Consider the following 24753-nt stretch of genomic DNA (forward strand, 5'->3'; position numbering starts at 1 on the left):
GCAGGGCTCAGTGCTGGGACCCCAGCTTTTTACAATATACATTAACGATTTGGATGAAGGAATAGAGTGTAATATCTCCAAGTTTGCAGATGACACTAAACTGGGTGGCGGTGTGAGCTGTGAGGAGGATGCTAAGAGGCTGCAGGGTGACTTGGACAAATGTATGGCAGATGCACTATAATGTGAGGTTATCCACTTTGGTGGAATAAACAGGAAGGCAGAATATTATCTGAATGGTGACAGATTAGGAAAAGGGGAGGTGCAACGAGACCTGGGTGTCATGGTTCATCAGTCATTGAAGGTTGGCATGCAGGTACAACACGTGGTGAAGAAGGCAAATGGTATGTTGGCCTTCATAGCTAGGGGATTTGAGTATAGGAGCAGGGAGGTCTTACTGCAGTTGTACAGGGCCTTAGTGAGGCCTCACCTGGAATATTGTGTTCAGTTTTGGTCTCCTAATCTGAGGAAGGACGTTCTTGCTATTGAAGGAGTGCAGCGAAGGTTCACCAGACAAAGTCCAGCCATCCCTGGAATGTCATATAAAGAGAGACTGGATCAACTGGGCCTTTATTCACTGGAGTTTAGAAGGATGAGGGGATCTCATAGAAACGTATAAGATTCTGACGGGACTGGACAGGTTAGATGTGGAAAGAATGTTTCCGATGTTGGGGTAGTCCAGAACCAGGGGACATAGTCTTAGGATAAGGGGTAGGCCACTTAGGACTGAAATGAGGAGAAACTTCTTCACTCAGAGTTGTTAACCTGTGGAATTCCCTGCCGCAGAGAGTTGTTGATGCCAGTTCATTGGATATATTCAAGAGGGAGTTAGATATGGCCCTTACGGCTAAGGCGATCAAGGGGTATGGAGAGAAAGCAGGAAAGGGGTACTGAGGGAATGATCAGCCATGATCTTATTGAATGGCGGTGCAGGCTCGAAGGGCCGAATGGCCTACTCTTGTACCTATTTTCTATGTTTCTATGCAACTCATCATGTTGGAAAATATATGAAAAGTCAGGTGTTTGGGCGGTGCATGATTTGGGTCTATTATTTATGTAGTTGTCAAGGCTGTGATTTTATGGCACGTTTTAATCTTTTTTTATTAGATTTAACAATCCCATTCATGTACAGTTAGTTTTACTGCTAAATCTGATAAAGATAGCTGTGCACTTGCATCATTCTTAATCCTTTATTGTAGACATTATACATGAACTGGATGAAGTATATTTACTAGTGTCTGCCATGACAGGTGCTGCAAGCAAATGGATCTATATCAAAATAAAACTGCTCCTAGGAATTCCGCAGCAAGAATTTAAAAGTCAATAAACCTGATTATTTACAGTGATTTTAAGGCTCTAGTCCAATCTCTGGCCCAGGTTGTTATAAACCACTGTACCTTTGCTGTTATCTTTTGATGCATTATTGTGCTCTTTAAGTCGAGGATGTCTTCTTTTTCTACTGTCACCATCAAGAATGCCAGCGTGAGTATAGGGATGGCCATATGCAAAGTATAGCTATTTCTACTCTTTCCCCAACAATATATATCATAGGCCTAAGGTCAGAAGCCATTCTATATCAGTATACACTATTTCCATTTCCCACGCTACCTCTTTATGTCCTCCTTGAGATTGCGAATTTGTAAAAAAAAAAGTCATCGTTTTGTGCTATGACTTGTTTCCACTCTGAACTGGTTCAGATACCCAAACTCATTTTGCATTGATCTTTTACATCTAACAAAGACCGACTTTTAAAACAACAACAAAGTGATCAGTTATTGAAAGTTGGCATGCAGTACAGCAGGCGGTGAAGAAGGCAAATGGCATGTTGGCCTTCATAACCAGAAGATTTGAGTATAGGAACAGGGAGGTCTTACTGCAGTTGCACAGGGCCTTGGTGAGGCCACACCTTGAATATTGTGTACAGTTTTGATCTCCTAATCTGAGAAAGGACATTCTTGCTATTAAGGGAGTGCAGCGAAGGTTCACCAGACTTGATTCCCGGGATGGCAGGACTGATATATGAAGAAAGACTGGATCGACTAGGCTTATATTCACTGGGATTTAGAAGAATGAGAGGGGATCTCATAGAAATACACACAATTCTGACTGGATTGGATAGGTTAGATGCAGGAAGAATGTTCCTGATTTTGGGGAAGTCCAGAGCCAGGGGTCACAGTCTAAGGATAAGGGGTAAACCATTTAGGACCGAGATGAGGAGAAACTTCTTCACTCAGAGAATTGTGAACCTATGGAATTCTCTACCACAGAAAGTTGTTGATGCCAGTTCGTTAGATATATTCAAAAGGGAGTTAGATGTGGCCCTTGCTGCTAAAGGGATCAATGGAGAGAAAGCAGGAATGGGGTACTGAAGTTGCATGATCAGCCATGATCATATTGAATGGTGGTGCAGACTCGAAGGGCCGAATGGTCTATTCCTGCACCTATTTTCTATGTTTCTATGGAAACATAAAGCAGGTCAGTCAGCACCTATGGAAAGAATAGATAAGTTTATATTTGAGTACAGACCTTTCAGAACTGAAACAGAGATGGACAAGCTCATTAATACAATCTGAAAAAGGGTATGTATGTATGTGTGTATGTTCTGTTGTCTCTCGCGCGCATTTTTTTTTCTCTTTCGCACACGAGCGATTTTTACTCGCAAATGATGAGCAGTTTTATAAGCCTGCTAAAAGTATTTGAGGGTACAATGAAAATATAGGCTGGCGGATGAAGTAAAAGTAATTTATGTGGACTTTGTTTTATCAATTCAATAAGAGCAGTAGCCATTCACTACAGCTGTGTTTTGCTTAACTTAAAAAAAAATAAAAGCAGTGGATTTTCTAGACTTTTAATATATATTTTCCAAATAAATTTGAAATGGCAGCTAACCAGTTAAATTAAATGGTATCTCGAGGAGGCATACTGTTGTGGGTGCAGTAAGTAGGATCAATGAATTAATAAACCGACATTGGGAACAAGCAAGTAACAAATGAACAAATTTCACAACTATGAATGAACGGAAGATGTACATATGCATAGGAAGATGAGAAAAGACCATCTAGTTCATCAAACCCACCTAATCAGGTTCAGCCATAGACACCATTGGGCCCTCTATTCTCAACCAACAATCTTCTGGGAGAGGGAAAAAAACAGGTCAATTCAGGAAAACCTGGGGAAATTGCTCTCCAACCTGCTAAGGCAATCAAATAAATCTTCAGGAGACCACAGTAGCACATAATCCTACTAATCCCTGCAAATTTGGGACTTGCTATCTAACTGGAAGTGACTTCCTCTCTTTGGAACTTCTCCAGATCCCTCTTGAACAACTGCAGAGAATACTCAAATGTATGATTTGGTAATTTGTTCTCGAGCGGGTTGATTCTTTGGAAAGAAATGCTTCTGACCAGCTAGTTTAAGTCTTTGCTTAAGTATTTTTTTTTTTTTTACAGTCCTCTGCTCTCGTCCCTTTCCATCTCAAATAACCGATGTAATCTGGAGTAAAAATAAAACTGAGAAGGTAGCTCAACTGTGGCTAACGGGAAATTAGGGATAGTGTTAAATCCAAGGAAGAGGCATATAAATTGGCCAGCAAACCTGAGGACTGGGAGAAATTTAGAATTCAGCAGAGGAGGACAAAGGGTCTAATTAGGAGGGGGAAAATAGAGTATGAGAGTAAGCTTGCAGGGAACATAAAAACTGACTGCAAAAGCTTCTATAGCTATGTGAAGAGAAAAAGATTAGTGAAGACCAACGTAGGTCCCTTGCAGTCAGAATCTAGTAAATTTATAATGGGTAACAAAGAAATGGCAGACCAATTGAATAAATACTTTGGATCTGTCTTCACTAAGGAAGACACAACTAACCTTCCCGAAATACTAGGGGTTCGAGGGTCTAGTGAAAAGGAGGAACTGAAGGAAATCCTTATTAGTCAGGAAATTGTGTTAGGGAAATTGATGGGATTGAGGGCCGATAAATCCCCAGGGCCTGATAGGCTGCATTCCAGAGTACTTAAGGAAGTGGCCCTAGAAATAGTGGATGCATTGGTGATCATTTTCCAACATTCTATTGACTCTGGATCAGTTCCTCTGGACTGGAGGGTAGCTAATGTAACACCACTTTTTAAAAAAGGAGGGAGAGAGAAAACAGGAAATTATAAACCGGTTAGCCCGACATCGGTGGTGGGGAAAATGTTGGAATCAATTATTAAAGATGAAATAGCAGCGCATTTGGAAAGCAGTGACAGAATCGGTCTAAGTCAGCATGGATTTATGAAGGGGTAATCATGCTTGACAAATCTTCTAGAATTTTTTGAGAATGTAACTAGCAGAGTGGACAAGGGAGAACCAGTGTATTTGGACTTTCAAAAGGCTTTTGACAAGGTCCCACACAAGAGATTAGTGTGCAAAATTAAAGCACATGGTATTGGGGGTAATGTATTGACGTGGATAGAGAACTGGTTGGCAGACAGGAAGCAGCGAGTCGGGATAAACAGGTCCTTTTCAGAATGGCAGTCAGTGACTAGTGGAGTGCCGCAGGGCTCAGTGCTGGGACCCCAGCTTTTTACAATATACATTAACAATTTGGATGAAGGAATAGGGTGTAATATCTCCAAGTTTGCAGATGACACTAAACTGGATGGCAGTGTGAGCTGTGAGGAGGATGCTAAGAGGCTGCAGGGTGACTTGGACAAATGTATGGCAGATGCACTATAATGTGAGGTTATCCACTTTGGTGGCATAAACAGGAAGGCAGAATATTATCTGAATGGTGACAGATTAGGAAAAGGGGAGGTGCAACGAGACCTGGCTGTCATGGTACATCAGTCATTGAAGGTTGGCATGCAGGTATAGCAGGCGGTGAAGAAGGCAAATGGCATGTTGGCCTTCATAGCTAGAGGACTTGTGTATAAGAGCAGGGAGGTCTCACTACAGTTGTACAGAGCCTTGGTGAGGCCACACCTGGAATATTGTGTTCAGTTTTGGTCTCCTAATCTGAGGAGGGATGTTCTTACTATTGAGGGAAGGTTCACCAGACTGGTTCCCGGGATGGCAGGACTGGCATATGAGGAGAGAGTGGATCAACTGGGCTTGTATCCACTGGAGTTTAGAAAAATGAGAGGGGATCTCATAGAAACGTATAAGATTCTGATGGGTTTGGACAGGTTAGAGGCAGGAAGAATGTTCCCGTTGCTGGGGAGTTCCAGAACCAGGGGTCACAGTCTACGGATAAGGGGTAAGCCATTTAGGACCGAAATGAGGAGAAACTTTTTCACTCAGAGTGGTTAACCTGTGGAATTCCCTACCGCAGAGAGTTGTTGAGGCCAGTTTGTTCGATATATTCAAAAGGGAGTTAGATATGGCCCTTATTGTCAACGGGATCAAGGGGTGTGGAGAGAAAGCAGGAAAGGGGTACTGAGGTTGAATGATCAGCCATGATCTTATTGAATGGTGGTGAAGGGCCGAATGGCTTACTCCTGCACCTAATTTCTAAGTTTCTATGAAACTAATCCCATAATTAAAAAAAATCTTAATGAAATGTCCTCGAAAGGAGCATTTTTCCAATGACAATAGCCCCAACTCCTTGAGCCTTTCTTGCAAACCCTCTGTACCTTCTTCAGGAGCTTGATATTCCCTGCATGAGTGGGGACCAAAACTAGACATTATGCCTCAATTTGCCCTTTTTTCAAGGCCTTATATAGCCCAAATATAGTGTAATTTGTTTTGTATTGCATTGTCCTAACTTTACAACTCTTCTGTACCTTCCTTATGGACTTGTAGCATTGTGAGCCTTTTGATTGATCAACTATGACCCTAGAGGCCCCTACCCTGCTCAGGTATTCCTGCATTGTGTACACATGCCTAGAGCTTCCCAAATCAACATGCTCTGCATTCTGAACAAAATAAAATATGTGGGAGCAATTGGAACTGCGGGTCAGTGAAAGAAGCAATGAACAAATTAAAAAAATTAATTGAGCATGACCAATAAATAAAGAATAAATGAGTAAATTTTAAGTGCTAGTTAGTTAAAGGAATCACTAGGGAGGAATTAAAAGTCGATAAATGAATCAAGGGGCCCAAGTTTCCACATGATTTGCGCCTGATTTTTAGGAGCAACTGGTGGAGAACGGACTATCTTAGAAATTGCAATTCTCCACATTTTTTTTTTCTGCAGTTCTAGTCAGGTAGAACAGTTCTACTTTAGAACAGAATTTTTTCTTCAAAAGGGGGCGTGTCCGGCCACTGACGCCTGATTTGAAAGTTTCCACAGTGAAAACGTACTCCAAAGTAGAATGGAGCAAGTGAAGATTTTTGTAGAACTGAAAAAACCTGTTCTACACATTAAAAAATCAGGCGCAGGTTACAAATTAGGCGTCCAGAACGAGGTGGGGGGGAGGGGGGGGAAGGGAACTCATTAAATTCGACAATAAATCCTTATTTATACTTATACAAATATTAAAGAAATAAATCCAACCTGAATAAATATTTATAAGCAAAGAAAAGATTAAATAAATCATCTTCCTACCTGTGTGAAAGTGCTTCAGGCAGCTCAGCGATGTTCCCGCGAACGGGAGGGAGGGAGGGGCAGGCAGTAACGAGGCAGCAAACAGCTTTCCATTTGAGGTGGAAGCCTTAGTCAGCTCAGCGATGTTCCTGCGAACGGGAGGGAGGGAGGGGAGGGGGAGGGGGAGGAGGAGGAGGAGGAGGAGGAGGAGGAGGAGGAGGAGGAGGAGGAGGAGGAGGGGGAGGGGCAGGTAGGTAGTCAAAGATACAGTAACAGGCTTCGAGCTGTGAGGGGGACTGAGGCCATTTGGACAGAGGCAGCCACATCGACAGTTTTATATTTACATTTGAAGAATGGGTGCTGCATTGTCAACACCACATATTATGCAATGGTTCGCCATCAATTCACTGCATAGGAGAGAATTGATTAGAGCTCACCGCAACAGGAACGTCGTAGCCCGTAGGTTGATGGGCAGGAGACCTTACCCGTGTCGCCAATATCGAACCAGGCGCGCTCGTACCTGGACATGAGTGAGGCTGATTGTGTGAAAAGGCTGCGTTTTCGCAGAGAAGTTGTCACTGAGATCTGTGATATGGTGAGAGCAGATTTGCAGGCCAAAAGCAGAAGGACAATTGCCTTGTCTGTTGAAGTGAAGGTAACAGCTGCACTTTCTTTCTATGCCTCGGGATTGTTTCAGGCTACAACTGGAGATGTGTGTGCCATCTCTCAACGTGCAATACATACCTGCGTTTACTAGGTCACGGCTGCACTTTATGCGCGAAGGAATGACTTCATCAATTTCCCAATGACCGCACAAGCGATCCATGAGAGGGCTGTGGGCTTCTTCAGGATTGCCGGCTTCCCAAAGGTACAGGGCTGCATTGATTGTACCCACGTAGCCTTGCGAGCACCCGTGGAGGATTCTGAGCAGTACCGAAATAGGAAAGGTTTCCGCTCGATCAATGTGCAGCTCGTGTGTGACGACAAGCAGCGCATCATGTCAGTCGATGCGAGATACCCTGGCAGCACCCACGATGCGTTCATCCTACGCGACAGCGTTCTATCTGACATGTTTGAGCAGCAGCCAGAAGGGCAGAGCTGGCTATTGGGAGACAAAGGGTACGGCCTGACCACCTTGCTCATGACACCTCTACACGTGACACGGACAGAAGCTGACCATCAATACAAGGCGCACATTGCGACACGCAGCATCATTGAGAGGACCATTGGCATATTGAAACAGCGATTCCGATGCCTGGACCATTCCGGAGGACAGTTGCAATACTCTCCTCAGATTGTCGGTCACTTCACTGTTGTGTGCTGCATGCTTCATAACTTAGCCATCATGAGGCAGCAGGAGCTGGTAGTGGAACCCGAAGACCCACGTGAGGGTCCAGTGCATGATGATAGTATTACGGAAGACCAGGATGTGGATGATAACGACAATCAGGAAAGCATGCAAGTGCCTGATGCCAGAGCACGAGGTCGGAGGAGGGCCGTCCATCGTGCCCCATTAATGATTGCTCGAGCCTTGCGCCGGCAGCTCATCAGTGAATGCTTCAACTACTGATGCCTGAGGGCTCTGCGAACACTTTTGCATATGGACATGTTTATTCTTTGCAGTTGTTCCTACGTTGTGTTGTGTTAATGGAACATGAAACCGTTTTAATGAAAAACTATTTTATTGAAAAGTTAACGTCACTCTAATAAAATATTTGTTGTATCAAACTATACTTTTTAATATGACTCTTGAAGATCACTTAACTTTAAGATCACTTATAAACTTGTAAAGTTACAAAACACTTTCTATGTGAAAAGTTTTACACTCTAAGATCACTTAAACTTCAAGATCACTTTTTAGATGCAAAATTAAATAATTTACAGAATGTGCGAGCATTTACACTATAAGATCACTTGAAAACTCTGAGATCACTTATAAGTTGTAAAGTTACAAAACTTACAAAACAATTTCAATTTGAAAAACGCTGCTACATCAAGAACAAAAGCAGCAAAGAAAGGCTGCAACCATGTCTCATCCACATCTCAGTGAACGTTCACTTCCTCATGGGGGTGTCATTTGATTGGCTGGGCTGTGTGCCCTTATTGCAGCAGCTACCTCAACCAGGCCCTCCCTGACGGCCTGTGCCGATACTTGCATGCCCTCCCTGATGGCCTGTGCCGTAATTTGCATGCCCTCCCTGATGGCCTGTGCCGTCGATTGCACTCCCTCGGACATTCCCTCCCTAAGTTCCCGTGTCATTACTGCTATTTCTCCCTTCAGGCCCGTCAACTCTTCACCTACTGCATTGACGCCACCGATGAGTGATCGGGTAAGCTCATTGGTCTCCATAGCCAATGCCACAACCTGAGCCGCATCTGTTGCACGCTGCATTTCAGGAGAGCGTGTCTCCAATAATCTCCTCCTCTGCCTGGGTCTGCCTCGTGGCACCACTACACTGGGAGGCGTGGGCACGGACGGTGGGATGCTCGGTGTTGCAAGCAGCACCACTACACAGGGAGGCGCAGGCTGGGACTGTGGGACGCTCGGTGTTCCAGACGGCTGAACTGGAGGGAGAGGCTCGGGCTGGAATGGTGGAATGCTCTGTGTTGCAGACGGCAGCACTCGAGTGCGAGCCATGGGCTGGGATGTTGGACGAATGGGTGTAAACTGCTCAATGATATCAGCAGCAACACTGGGATCCGAAGCGTCGGAATCGAAACCATAGTAGGTGGAACCAGAACCTATGCGAGAGGGAGGCGTAGGCTGGGACGGTAGTGCAGTGACTGTAGAAAGCTGCATTATACCAGCAGCACCACTGGGACCCGCAACATCGGAAGCGAAACCATGGATGGTGGGACCAAGACCTATGCTAGGGGTTGAAACTCTGATGCCCCTTGATGGGGGCTCATAAACATTTAATTGGAAGCTCCCCCCTGCAGACATTTCAGTCGTCGCTGCCATCATCCAGTCTGGATCGTCCGCAGCTGGTTGTACTGGTCCTTGTTCTGTACCCTCAGGGTTGGCAACAGCAGCAGCAGCAGCAGCATCATCATCATCATTATGTTCTGCAAAATACATCAGAACAGTCAAATGCTTAACAGCAAGGGAGGGGGCCGGGTGGGTGGCATGAGTACTCTCACACATAGCAGGCCAGGCAGCAGGTTGATTTAAAGGGCCACGATGCATTTTCAGGACTTGCCCTCTTCCTCGCGTGCGGGCCCAGCTTGTGCTGTACCAATTGCTTTACTCCATGTCCGACTCATCATAGCAGCTACCCTTTGTTCCAAGGGTGTCAGTGGATGCAGATTGGGCATGCCTCCTCCTGTTCGAGTTGCTTCCCTTTTGTTGTGGGCCAATTTCTTCTGCAAAGAATAAAATATAACTTTTTACAGAGTGTGTCAGTCTGCAAGGTGGGACATACAGATCGCCAGGTTACAATTATGATTAAATTAAAAATGGGAAATACTACTTACACTAACTACTTGACCAAGGTCATGCCATTTCTTTTTACACTGACTTCCAGATCTCCTGGTATGCACCACTGCGCAGTAATCTTCTGCAACTTGGTTCCAGCGTTTCTTCATTTCTTTTGGTGGCACTTTTATGCGACCTCTGTTGCTGGTATCTAGCTCCTGCCATCTCTGTTCAATTATATTCACTAATATCTCAACTTCCTCATGTGAGAAATTATTTTTTCTTGGTAGACGTTGATCCATTGCAAAGTTGAATTGGCACTTTTTTTTTCTCCAAACACAGTCCTTAATTTGCAGGCACAGGTACTGCAAGTTTAGCAGTGAAAAGCTGAACTCACTGATTCCAGCAGGTGATTTCTTCAGCAGTGCTGCTAAAAGCACTCCCTCACACACAGAAATATCAATAAAATTAAAATACAAGCCTTTGCAGGGGTGCAAGAACAAATCTTCATGTTTTCTGCAGCACTTTCTAAAATGGCCGAGTGCCAATGTTTTTTTCACACTGCGCATGCGCGAACGCTCCAATGCGCATGCGCAGCGTTGCCAGCAGGGAAAAAACCTAATTTAAATAGTACCCGCCCCCTCCCACTTACAAAATCGGCGCGAGTGTAGGCTCCGCCCCCCTGCACGCCGCGCCAGGCAGACAAGGAGCTGCAGAACGCTCCAGAATCGCGATTTTTTTTTTTTGTTTTAGGCGCCAAAAACGGGCGCCCAGCTCGGAGGGGCGCCCGTTTTTTTTCGTGTGGAAACTTGGGCCCATAGAAAGGGAGACGAAAATGGAACCAAGGAAAAAAAAAATCAAGCAATTTCAAACCAGGAATAATAAAAATAGAAATAGTCTTCACTGAACATTTTTTGAGTTGGTACTTCAGTTTAGAGAGTGTGGAGGAGGGGTACCGTGAGAAAAATGAAATGGGATCATTTGGGAAGACAAAACTACACTTGGATCATATTTTGTGGGTCAGTGAAAAGAAAATAAATCCTTACATTACAGGCACCAAAGCAAAAGTGATAATAAACTCTGCAGGAAACTTTCAGGTATCCATTTGAAGTAAAGCCAAATTCTGAAATGCGCTGGAAAACCTCAGTAATGTCATTGAAGCCTCGGCAAAGTTTTAAATTGTGGGAGCCTCGATTTATCTTAGTCTTGGCAAAGCCAGCACAGAAGAAAGACTTGCATTTATATAGCACCTTTCACGACCACTGGACATTTCCAAGCACTTTACAGTCACTGTTGTAATGTGGGAAATGCAGCAGCTAACGTGAGCACAGCAAACTCCCACAAACAGCGATGACCGGATAATCTGTTTTGTTACGTTGATTGAGGGATAAATATTGGCCAGGACACCTGTGGTAACTCCCCCTGCTCTTCTTTGAAATAGTGTCATGGGATCTTTTACATCCACTTGAGAGGGCAGACGGGACCTCGTTTAATGTTTCATACGAAGGACGGCACCTCTGACAGTGCAGCATTCCTTCAACACTACACTGGAGTGTCAGCCTAAATTTACGTGTTCAAGTTCCTGGAATGGGATTTGAACCAACAACCTTCAGACACAGAGGCAAGTGTGCTACCGACTGAGCAACAGCTGACCCAGCTAAGTTCAGCAAAGTTTGAGAAGCCTCTGCAGAGTTGCCAGTAAATTGAGGACTGGGGAAGTAAAGTTCTAAAATCACGTCAAAATTCAAAGGCCACTCGGGGGAAAAAAGGCAGGGAGACTGGTAACAATAGAAACAAACTTGGGAAGCAAAGTTAGAATTTGGAGCAGACCAGAAAGGCTAGGATAGTGGGTGGAGGGGTGGTTCAGAGTAGAAACATTCTCGGGAGAGCAAAGCAACATTAAAGAACAAGCCAACCAAGTTGGAATTGAGATGCGGGAGAAGAGAAAAAAATGACGAAGATTAAAATGTGACTTTTTTTTTGTTTACTGAGTTTGTGGTGTAGCAGAGGTATACCAAGTAAATTTGTGGTGTGGCAGAGATCCAATAGTGGTGACTCAATTAGAAGCTGCAACAATGCATCCTTGTAGCAAGAAACCTGTAACTGCAGCATGACATTATAAGTGTGATTCTCTGTTCAAAGGTCAGTGGCCAAGTTGCAGCAGTTTTCTGTGGGAGGAAACGCAGCTGTCAATTTGCCCACAGCAAGCTCCCACAAACAGCAATGTGATAATGACTAGTGATGTTGATTGAGGGATAAATATTGGGCAGGACACCAGGGATAACTTCACTGTTATTCTTCATGGGATCTTTCACGTCCACTTGAAAAAGCAGACAGGGCTTCGGTCTAACATCTCATCTGAAAGACGCCATCTCCGACATTGCGGCGCTCCCTCGGTGCTGCCCCGCCAACGTTGCGGCGCTCCCTCGGTGCTGCACTGGATTTATTTGCTCGGGTCCCTGAATCAGATGAATACAGTAACTGGTGGGTGCCTATGTATCGGAAAAGGAAAACGGCAAATACAAGGGAGGGGATAAGTTGTACAGAAGCAGCTTGAGTTGAAAGCTGGCAATAAAGAAAAAGGCAAGGGGGGGCGGTCTTAGCGTTGTGGGTCTTCAGGGAGCCATGTGCAGACTGGGAAATTGCAGGAGTGCTAACTTGGATCTTTTGTGCAAAGCTTGCAGAGTTGAGAAATTAAATTCAATATGGTGGGTCATTTTAGGAAGAGGAATAACAAGCCACTCATTCCTTGAGTGGTAAGAAAATAAATAGGACAGAGTAGAAGAGCACAGAGATAAGCAAATTGCTGAAAGTAGCAATGCAATTGGTGGGGAAAGCCAGATAAACACATGAGGGGGAAAGGATTAGAAGGATATGGTGATGGGGGAGATGGAGGGGCAGGAGGAGGCTGGTGTGGAGCATAAACACCGGCACGGAACAGTAGGGCTGAATGGCCTCTTTCTGTGCTCTAGATTCTATAACTCTTTCAATGGATGGAAGATTTGCAGGGGTGGAGGGGGGGGTGAAGAAAGACTTTGATTTCCAAAGTGCCTCTCATGACCAACAGATGTCTCAAAGTGCTTTACAGCCAATTAAGTACTTTTGGAGTGTACTCACTGTTGTACTGTAGGAAACGCAGGTCGGGGCCTTCAAAGGAGCATACCGCTTCAAGGTACAGCATGTGCGATGGAGAGCGATGGCAGTGCAGAGGACAACTGGATTGGATGTCACCAAGGTCCAGGTCGCTGATTGGAGCGTGAGCAGGTACAGCAAGAGCGGCAAGGTTGGGACGAAGGAGCGGCGAGTGATCGTGTTCGGGGCTCAGGAAAGGCGTGAGTTCGGGGGTCCAGAAGAGGTGAGGGCCCAGGGGCAGCACAGGCCAGCCCACACCGCAGCAGAACAGGTCTCGATTAATCCTTGCCACTGGACCAAGACCTAGCTCTGTCAAACCCATGTGGTGGCTGGAGTGTGCAATTGGAACCGCCCAGCCCAAGTTTTGAGTGATTGATTTTGTAAGGTGTCATTCGAGCCATTCTGACTTCAGAACTCCCCTGCAAGGAGTCAGAGAGGATAGAGCTCCACAAACCCAGCAAAAGCCTCCCAAATTCCCGACCCCGGCCCAGGTGCATGCCTCCCCCAGCCGAAATTTCTGACACCCCCCAGCCCGAGTCATGCCTCCCCCAGCTGAAGTTTGTTGCTTTTAGAAAGCTAACCCTGGGGAGCGGGTGGGCAAGTGGAGCTGAGTCCATGATCAGATCAGCCATGATCTTATTAAATGGCGGAGCAGGCTTGAGGGGCCGTATGGCCTACTCCTGTTCCTATTTCTTATGTTCTTCTGTTCTAACCCAAAAGCCCTAGTAGCTGCCAATAGTCACTGACCCAAATGACACGGAAATAATGTAAAAAATGTAATGAAATCTATTGACAAAAGACAATCAAGTGACATTGTACTCAACTCTCCAAACATGATATACATCTGAGCGATGCTCGTGTTAATGTGTCTGGAGTCACATTGGGAGGGAAGCAACAACGGTGAAACAGCTGTGTGCACCCGTGCCCACATCGCACCCATAAAATCTCGGGCTCAGGTGGCTGGGAGGGTCCCTCAGGTGACAAAAAACCGCTGCGAGCCGGGTCATGTCGTCGTGGCTGTTTCTTCCTATTGAAATGTCTGACGCCTTTAGACACCTTTGGGCGGCCTATTTGCTGAATAGACATCAATCGGCAGCCTTCAAGTGCCTGAAGGCGAGATTGGCCAAAGTCCTCAGAGGTTACATGTATTGAGAAATGCGTGGGTCGTGCAGTAGCTGCAGCTGTCTCTTGTGCTGGGCCAGGTGAGGCATCGGGCAGCCCCTGGTTGACAGACTGCTGCCCGGGTATGCGAGGCAGAGCGGTGAGGTGGCACGCATTGCTGGAGTCCATAGTGCCAGCTGCTGGAGGTAAGAGTGTAGGAGCTTGGTCAGGCACGACTGGTGGCGTGGTGGTGCCATCCTCCTCATGACGTACACTGCAACCGCCCCCTCCCCCCACCCACAGAATCAGCAATAGCAGCTGGAACTGCTGTGAGGCTTAATCAGTAACAGCAGCACAACTCCCAGCTCAGTCAACATTCTGGGGTCCTCAGCAAAGCAAAACAAGCAAAAATCACATTTAAAGCACAGGTGAATTTCTAGCAACACTACAAAGCAAGCAAATGCGGTCGCAGCTTATGTTTGCGTTTTTAGCCGTCAACGCGGTCAGAGGCTCGGAGGATCAGCAGCACAGTTTGGATTGGAGGCTTGGAGGATCAGCAGCACAGTTTGGGTCAGAGGATCTGCAGCACAGCTCGGTCAACGCGGTTGGAGGCTCAGAAGGATCAGCAGCACAGCTCGGGTGGGAGGATCAGCAATCTGAGGATCAGCAGCACAGCTCGCAGCTCGGTCAACGCGCTCGGAGGAACCATGTGGTCATTTGCGGGTCCCAGTTCCAGTTTCGTGTCTGGGGCGGAGTCTACCACAGAAAAAAAACAGTGCAAATAGTCACAGTGAAAAGAAACGGCTGAAGTCATGGCCAGATGTGACTCATTAAGCAGCTTTATTTCACAGCAGGACTTATTTCATTCACTCAGTACAACTTGTCTTCATGTAATACAAAATAAAAGAACATGTGATGATTAGTTTAAACAAAATAACTACCAAGTATCCTCCTACATTATTCTTCTCAGCCTGGCTGAAGTTTTCCCTGGTAGCTTTCTGTTTTTAAAAACCTGACCGACTTCACAGCTATTGCTAGACATGATATCATTGAGTGTTTCTGACTCTGTTTTTACCTCCATGTTGACAACTAGCAGGGAAAGTCTGCCGGAAAATCTCTACCAAGTGCCCAGGACCGAAGACTTCCCTACCCAATGGCTGAGAGATGTTTTACCAAATACTGAGACAGGCTTACTGTTTAGTCTTTGGGGAAAACAATTTCAATATCGCCCATTAGTATATTAATCACCATTCATCTTAGTGATTTAAAAAAAACTTGAGTGACGACACTTTCCTTCAAGCTCTCAACATTTAAAGGCAACTCTTTCCAAATCCTTTCTGTGGCTAAAATGTTTTTTTAAACATCCTGAAATGACATGTGCCTTTCATGTCCTTGGGCTGTACCAACATGGATAAAATGCAAGTCATTAATGTACGTGTATTATTTTTATTTGTTTGTTGGCTAGAAGCACCAGTGAGAGCTTCTGCAGAAACCTGACTGAAAGGATAAGGACAGGCTGGCGAATCAACATGTCCACACAGGTGTCCTTAAAATAGTGGTTAGGAATGAAGGAAACTGTCATTGCATCCAAAGGTTTTTTTTTGTCGAATGGGATTTTTTTTTTTTAAAGAGATAAATACACCATGTTTGTTTGTATTTTTTCATTGAAATTTGAACCATTTGGCATGATTTGCATCCTAAGCTATGTTGGATACTTTTCCCCTCATTACTGACATGTTGAATGTAAGCCAGATGCAAAATTTCAGTTATGTAGACAATTATCCCTCAATAATACAACTACTCATCTGTCCCCATGTGAATTTGTAATAAGGACGTCTTGTAATGTAAAGCAGTATTTGGATTTAGAATGAAGTAACTTAGCCAGTTTGTCCCTGATAGTTTAAAACTGTGATGATATTGATAAAATACAATATAATGCATTAAATATTGTTTTGACCATGTCACTTTGGTTTCAGTGTGTTGGAAGGCGGAAGAAGGTGATTCCAGTGAAGTTTGAGGTTGGAGATTTGGTATGGGTGAAGTTTAGTAGACGTCCTTGGTGGCCCAGTGCTGTCTGTCTTGATCCTCTGCTGATGATTCACACAAAGATGAAGGGTAGGTATTTGGATATAAAATGTTTTGAGAAAGAAGTATGAATCTGGTTGTTGCTTGGATATGAGCTACATGAAATACTAATGGACTCTGATCAGAAGCAATAGACAGTGCCTACTGAACTCTAAGGACCCATAATTCTTGCATATTTTCTTTTAAATACAGATAATTTTTTCTCTTTCACCTTTCTTTAATTGCTGTAGGAGTTCCTCAGGGCAGTGTCCTAGGCCCAACCATCTTCAGCTGCTTCTTTAATGATTTTAAGGTCAGAAGTGGTGACATTTGCTGATGATTGCACAGTGTCCAGTTCCATTTGCAATTCCTGAGATAATGAAACAGTCTGTGCCCACATGCAGCAAGATCTGGACAACATCTAAGCTTGGGGCTGATAAGTGGCAAGTAACATTCGCACAAAGTCTGTGCCGGGCAATGGCCATCTCCAACAAGAGAAAGCCTAACCACCTCCCCATGACATTCAATGGCATTGCCATCGTTGAATATCCCCCACCTTTTAGCATCTTGGGGGTCACCAGCGACCAGAAACTTAACTTGACCAGCCACATTGGAGAGGGTTTAAACTAATTTGGCAGGGGGAATGGGCATTAGGATGTAGCATTACAAAGGAGAAACAAAATGCACAAAGGATAGGGAGATACAGATAGCACCAGAGTAAGAAATAGTAAGGTATTAGGTGGAGTCAGACTAAGATAAGTTTACAGTGCATGTGTGTAAATGCTCAAAGTGTGGTAAAGGTTGGTGAGCTGCAGGTGCAAATAGCCACATGGGAATATGATGTTGTGGTGATAACAGAGACCTGGCTCAAAAAAGGGTGGGATTGGGTTTTAAATATTTCTGATATTAAAGTGTTCAGGAAAGATAGAGAAGGAAAGAAAGGAGGTGTGGTGGCAGTATTGGTGAAGGAGAATATTACAGTGCTGGAGAGAGAAGATGTCCTGGAAGAGTCAAGGACATTTGGTTAGAGTTCAGAAATAATATAGGTGCCATTACATTACTAGGTGTATTTTATAGACCACCAATTAGTGGGAAAGATATACAGGAGTAAATTTGCAGGAAAATTGCAGAGAGGTGCAAGAGCTATAGAGTACTGATAATGGAGCACTTCAATTATCCTAATAGAGATTGGGATAGTAATACAGGTTGTACCTCTCCAGTCCGGCACTTATGGGACCTGACCAGTGCCAGACCAGAGAATTTTCTGGACCACGGGAAGTCACGCGACCCTAGCATTGTCAGCAGTACCCTAGACTTACCGGGTGCTGCTGACAACGACCCAACCGTGCTCTGCACATGTGCTGTGCAGAAGCCTACTGCGCAGCATTTCTCCGGCCCAGCTTCGGCGCCTCAGTCAGCTGCGTCGCTCCCTCTCCGCGTCGCCCCAACTAAGGAGGGAACACAGGAAGCAGCGGGGAGAAGAGGAGCAGCCAGCCCCATGACACAGCGCGAGTCGCGAACCCCGGCCGGGAATGATGCCGGACCAAAGAGTCCCGGACTGGAGAGGTACAACTGTCGTGTTAAGAACAGAGAAGGGGAAGAATTTCTGAAGTGTGTTGAGTAAAACTTTCTTGATAAGTTTCCGGCCCAACGAGGAAGGAGGCATTGCTGGATCTGGTTCTGAGGAATGAGGTGGGTCAAGTGTCAGCAGGAGAACATTTAGGGAACAGTGATTATAGTATCATAAGGTTTAGATTGGCTAGGGAGCAATCTAGAGTAAAAATACTTAATTGGAGGAAGGCAAATTTTAATGGTTTGAGAGCGATCTGGCCCAGGTAAATTTGAATCAAAGATGGCAGACAAAACTGTAATTGAACAACGGGCTGCCTTCAAAGAGGAGATGGTTCGGGTACAGTCGAGGTATATTCCCACGAGGGAGAAAGGTAGGGCAACTAAAGCCCTGGATGATGAAAGAGATAGAGTGTAGGATGAAGCAGAAAAAGAGCATGTGTATGACATATGTCCGATTGAGAATATAAGTGAGAATCAGGCTGAATATAGAAAGTTCCGAGGGGAAGTGAAAAAGAAAATAAGAGGGTCAAAGAGAGTATGAGAATAGATTGGCAGCTAACATAAAAGGGAATTCAAAAGTCTTCTATAAGTATATAAATAGTAAACAGGTAGCAAGAGGAGGGGTTGGGCTGATGAGACCAAAAAGGAGACCTACTCATGGAGGCAGAGGGCATGGCTGAGGTACTAAATGACTACTTTGCATCTGTCTTTACAAAGGAAGAAGGTACTGCCAAAGTCATAGTCAAAGAGGAGGTAGTGGAGATACTGGATGAGATAAAAATTGATAGAGGAGGTACTAGAAAGGCTGCCTGGAAAGTTAAGTCACCAAGACTGGGATGCATCCTAGGATGCTGAGGGAAGTTAAGGAGGAAATCATGGAGATACTGGCCATAATCTTCCAATCCTCCTTAGATATAGGGGGGTGGTGCCAGAGGACTGGAGAATTGCAAATATTACACCCTGGTTTTAAAAAAAGACTGCCAAGGATAAATCCAGCAATACAGGCCAGTCAGTTTAACCTTGGTAGTGGGGAAGCTTTTAGAAACTATAATCGGGGACAAAGTTAACAGTCACTTGGACAAGTGTGGATTAATTAAGGAAAGCCAGCATAGAGTTAATGAAGGTAAATCGTGTTTAACTAACTTGATCGAGTTTTTTGATGAGATAACAGAGAGGGTTGATGAGGACAATGTGGTTAGTATGTAGTGTACATGGACTTCCAGAAGACATTTGATAAAGTGCCACATAATAGGCTTACCAGCAAAATTGAAGCCTATGGAATAAAAGGGGCAGTGGCAGGATGGATCCAAAATTAGCTAAGTGACAGGCAACAGAGAGTAGTGGTGAATGGTTGTTTTTTGGAGGAAGGTATACAGTGGTGTTCCCCAGGGGTTGGTACCAGGACCGCTGCTTTTCTTGATTATATGTTAATGATTTGGACTTTGGTGTACAGAGCACAATTTCAGAATTTGTAGATGAGACGGAAGCTTGGAAGTATAGTGAACAGTGAGGAGGATAGTGATCGACTTCAAGAAGACGTAGACAGGCTGGTGAAATAGGAGGACACATGGCAAATGCAATTTAACGCAGAGAAGTGTGAAGTGTTACATTTTGGTAGGAAGAACAAGGAGAGGCAATATAAACCAAAGGATACAATCCTAAAGGGGGTGTGTGAACAGAGAGACCTGGGGGGGTATATGTGCACAAATTGTTGAAGGTGGCAGGGCAGATTGAGAAAGCGGTTTGGCCTCAACTGGAGTATTGTGTCCAATTCTGGGCACTGCACTTTAGGAAGGATGTGAAGGCCTTGGAGATGGTGCAGAAAAGATTTACAAGAATGATTCCAGGGATGATGGTCTTCAGCTACGTGGATAGAGCAGAGAAGTTTGAGAGGAGATTTGATAGAGGTGTTCAAAATCTTGAGGGGTCCAGACAGAGTAGATAGAGAGAAACTTCCCATTGGCGGAAGGGTCGAGAACCAGAGGACACAGATTTAAGGTGATTGGCAGAAGGCCACATGAGGAAAACTTTTTTACGTAGCGAGTGGTTATGATCTGGAATGCACTGCCTGAAAGAGTGGAGGCAGATTCAACCATGGCTTTCAAAAGGGAATTGGATAAGTACCTGAAGGATACAAATTTCAGGGCTACGGGGGAGTGGGGACTATCTGAAGTGCTCTTGCAGAGAGCTGGTATGCACTCAACGGGCCGAATTGCCGCCTCCTAGGTTGTAACTATTCTATGATAAATACTGTTACAAGAGCAGGTCAGAGGTTGGGTATTCTGCCCTAAGCCTTTCCACCACCTACAAAGCACAAGTCGGGAGTGTGATGGAATACTCTCCACTTGCCTGGATGAGTGCAGCTCCAACACCACCAGCCAGGACAAAGCAGTCTGCTTGATCGGCATCCCATTCACCACCTTAAACATTCACTCCCTCCATCACAGGTGCAAAGTGGCTACAGTGTGTACCATCTACAAAAGGTGCACTACAGCAACTCGCCAAGGCTTCTTCGACAGCACCTCCCTAACCCACGTCCTCTATCACCTAGAAGGACAAGGTTAGCAGGCGCATGGGAGCACCATCACCTCCACGTTTCCCTCCAAGTAACACACCATCCTGACTTGGAAATATATTGCTGTTCCTTTATCGTCGCTGGGTCAAAATCCTGGAACTCCCTCTCTTAGCAGCATTGTCGGAGTACCTTCACCACACGAACTGCAGCAGTTCAAGAAGGTGGCTCACCAACACCTTCTCTAGGCTATTTGAAGATGGGCAATAAATGCTGGCCTCGCCAGCGACGTCCATATCCCGAGAATGAATTTAAAAAAAAATAAATCTGGTTCCTTAATTATGGGCCATTCTACAGGTGAAGGTGACCGATGACCTGCTTCTTTGCCCCTGCCAATGCTTAATAATTGTCCTTATGGCATAGATCAGTTGTCTCAATTCTTTTATTTTTCTCCCTGGCTTTGTTTATCAGTCAGCTTCTTGTGGTGAGCCAACTGAGATCAGAAACTTGCCATTTGGGGAAATGTAACCGTTGAAGGAGTTTTATTTGTAATTCTTTTTGGAAAAAATTACATTTTTGTTGGATTTGTTTAATTCTACAACACTTTAAAATCAAGTATATAGCCACAGAGACTGACTAATTGGAGAGTGCCTTTGATAATGCTATTTCTGGTACAAAGACTCATATAATTAATTACTAATTTAATCTCTCTTAATTAGAGCCCAGCAGGAGGCCGTGTCGCCAATATTACGTTCAGTTTTTCGGCATCGTTGCAGAGCGTGCCTGGGTTGCATCAGCAGTGGTTGAGCCATTTGAAGGAAGACATCAGTATGAACTGCTGGTTCAAAGGAATGCCAAAAATGCAGAAAGTGACGTGCAGAGAAATAAGGTGCTGTATATACCTGATCAATTTTGCAATAATGTCGCACTGAGCGACCAAACATCAGTAATAAAGATTAAAAGCACTTGGATAAACTCTGAAATTGAAGTATATCAACGTGCAGTTGATAAACTAATCATTTTACAGTTAAGCTCTTTTCTCCAGAATGAAAAAATTCAAAAGCTGCTAGTTAAATACCATGGCAGACTTCTGATGAGCTGTTGAGATGGCAAATAATTAATTAAGTAATTCTAATATATTTTAAAATGTAGTCGATTTGTGAAATGAGGAAACTGGCCCTCTAATGCCATCATTTAACTGATTTCTGCTATGTTTAGTGCCAAGCTTAAGTCTGAACATCACTGAATCTTAGCAAGGTCACTGGTACAAAGATGGATGCCGTTACTGTTTATATAGTGGTGACTCCAGATTTTCTGAATAATTAAGACTGCCACATGCAGAAATAAGTTTCCGCTTCAAATTCAGAGTTGATGACTTACTGTGTATTTAGGTAAGGTGCTTTGCTTTGCTGTGAAGTCTATTGTCTCATAATTGGTATGGTAATATCTTAATTTACTATGCAAAACTGTGCTTACAGATTCTACAATGATTATTGTGACGCTGCTTATACAATAATACTGTGAATTCAGATGCTGATTTGAAACTATTTAGCTCAGTAAAAAGAAGCACCATCCCATTTCACTCTGTCCCATAGATAAGTTACAATACTCTGTTTTCTTTATAATGTGGACTTTATGGTGAATAAAAGACTTCCTTTTCTTTGTCTAGATGTCTGTTAAAATACACACTCAATGGGAAGCTGGTATTGTGCAGGTGGAAGAAGCTCTTTCCATGTCTCTTGAGGACAGAATATCCAAATATTGTCTAATTAGTGAAGAAAATTTGCTTCAAATGGCTGAGGAAGAAAAGCTTGACATTCAATTTAATTCAAAACCCAAGGAGCTAAACATGTCAGCTGACTCCAGCAGTCACTCCAAGGGGCCTGAAGACTGTCACTCCACGTATACAAACAGGAAAAATAAGATGAGTGCCAACTCAACTACTAGGTGTTCTTCTGACTGTAAAACAAGAAAAAGAGTGAGAAGTAAGCTCTTAAAGCCTATCAAAGAATCTGCATTCTGCACATACAACACGAACAGTACAGTAAATAATGTGCAGATGAATTCTGCAACCCTTGTAAATGGTTTTGTAGAGTCATCGACTGAGATCGTCACTGGAATGGAGAAAACAACCACAAAATCCAACTGCGTAATTGAAAATTCTTCAGTCTTTAATAACGCCATAAGTACGTCAGAGATTGTTTCAGCTGCAACTGCTGTATTAAATTGGTCAGATGAAGGAATTGCTAAAGAACCATTTAATGTAGGAAATGGTACAACTTCAATTGAATACAAGACAAAAGCTAATTCTGAACATTATGGTGTCTATAATGGGACTGGAACTCAGTTTGAAGTCACCTGCCAGAACACACAGGTTTGTGCAACATTTAAACATTAGTACAATACTAGTTAAGTAACATTCATTGCATTCATATTTAGATTATTGCATACTTAATGCCTTTATCTTTTTGCTAAGCATTTCTGCAAACCAGTTCGCTAATATTCTGAGTGTTCTTCTTAGTTTGTTAAACCAGTGCATAGTTAAGTTTGATCACTTGTCATAGGTACAGGGGTAGACCATTAAGCCCCTCGAGCCTGTTCCACCAGTTCAATGAGATCATGGCTGATCAGTATCCGAACTCCATCCACCCGCCTTGACTCCATATCCCTTAGCAAAAATCTACCCATCTCAGATTTAAAATTATGAATTGAGCTAGCATCTACTGCTTTTTGTGAGAGAGTTCCACACTTCTATCACCCTTCGCATGAAGCAGTGTTTCCTAACTTCTTTCCTGAATGGCCTGGCTCTGATTTTAAGATTGTATCCCCTTCTAGACTTCCTCCCATTAGTGGAAAAAATTTCTCTCTGTCTACTGGATCAATTCCTTTCAAAATCCTAAAAACCTCAATCAAATCACCCCTTAACCTTCTATATTCCAGGGAATACATGCCTAGTTTATATAATCTCTCCTCATAATTTAACCTTACGAGTCTTGGTAACCTTCTGATGAATCTGTGCTGCACTCCTTCCAAGGCCAATAGATCCTATCTAAGGTGTGGTGCCCAGACAATACTCTGGATGTGATCTAACCAGGGCTTTGTATAACCAAAGCCAATATAGCAAAACATCCTCCCCTTTTATATTCTAGCCCTCTAGTTGTAAAGGCTAACATTTCATTAGCCTTTTTGATTTTTTTGTTCCTCCTACATTTTAGTGATCTGTGTATATGAACCCCATAATCTCTGGACCTCCACTATTCCTAGCTTTTCATCATTTAAAAAAAAAAAATACTCTGATCTATCCTCTTTGGTCCAAAATGGATTACCTCACACTTTATTGAAATCAATCTGCCAGTTTTTTTCACTCACATGTTTCTTTGGAATTTTATACTCCTGTCTATGCTACTTACTATGCCACCAATCTTTGTACATAGGCAAATTTGGATATATGGCTCTCTATTGTGTTATATTTGTCACTAATAAATGTAGTGAATAGTTGAGGCTCCAGCACAGATCCTTGTGAGATACCACTAGTCATTTATTTCCAATTCAAGTACATACTCTGCTGAGTCTGCTAATCTCAGCCAAAGCAATAATAGAGGTGCTACAATTGGGTTCAAGCTCCCTGAATTAAGGGAGGGAAATCTCCCAAATTCCCGTTCCTGATTAATATTCAGCAATGTCTCCTGGAAGTATGGACATTGGGTGAGGATAGGATTGTTTAGCTGTAAGGTGCCTTTGGTTGAACAATCTGTCAGCACTTATTGTCTTGGCTTGCACATGACTGTTCTAGTGCAGCTTTAGCACTGGCATCTACCCAACAATGTGGAAATTTGTCCTGGTATGTCCTGTCCACAAAAAGCAGGATAATCCAACTTGGCCAATTACCACTCTACTGGTCTACTGTCATTCATCAGCAAAGTAAGTCATCAACAGTGCTATGAAGCGCACTGGCTCACCGATAACCTGCACAGTTTGAGTTCCGCCAGGACCACTTGGCTCCAGACCTCATTACAGCCTTGGTCCAAACGTGGACACGAGATGAATACCAGAAGTAAGTCGAGAGTGACTGCACTTGACATCAAGACAGCATTTGACTGAGTGGCACCAAGGATCCCTAGTAAAACTGAAGTCAATGGGGATTGGGGAGAAAACTCTCCACTGCCTGGAGTCATACCTAGCACAAAGCAAGATGGCTGTGATTGTTGGAGGCCAATCAACTCTGTCTCAGGACATCGCTGCAAGAGTTCCTCAGGACAGCATCCTAATCCCAATCATCTTCACCTGCTACATCTATGATCTTCCCTCCATCAGTTTAGAAATGATGTGGTTTGCTGATGACTGCATAGAGTTCAGCTCCATTCCAAGTTCCTCAGATAATTTAGCTGTCCATGCCCGCATGCAACAAGACCTGGACAACATTCAGGCTTGGTGGTGAGTAACGTTTGTGTAGCATAAA

At 44.0% G+C, this 24753-nt stretch overlaps 1 protein-coding gene across 15 annotated transcripts in view; it reads left to right on the top strand.

Annotated features, from left to right (window-relative positions):
• Positions 1-24753, top strand: part of LOC139262968 (histone-lysine N-methyltransferase, H3 lysine-36 specific-like) — a 281574-nt gene that overhangs the window by 38367 nt on the left and 218454 nt on the right. For all 15 annotated transcript variants that reach the window (XR_011593007.1, XR_011593008.1, XM_070878367.1 and 12 more), the window contains 3 exons: positions 16123-16261; positions 21014-21183; positions 21964-22668. Coding sequence is in view for 13 of the 15 variants with exons in the window: in XM_070878367.1 (XP_070734468.1) it covers positions 16123-16261; positions 21014-21183; positions 21964-22668 (1014 nt within the window). In the remaining 2 variants the exon portion in view is untranslated. The remainder of the gene's footprint in view (positions 1-16122; positions 16262-21013; positions 21184-21963; positions 22669-24753) is intronic.

Source organism: Pristiophorus japonicus, chromosome 4, assembly GCF_044704955.1.
Source record: "Pristiophorus japonicus isolate sPriJap1 chromosome 4, sPriJap1.hap1, whole genome shotgun sequence".
Classification (NCBI taxonomy): domain Eukaryota; kingdom Metazoa; phylum Chordata; class Chondrichthyes; family Pristiophoridae; genus Pristiophorus; species Pristiophorus japonicus.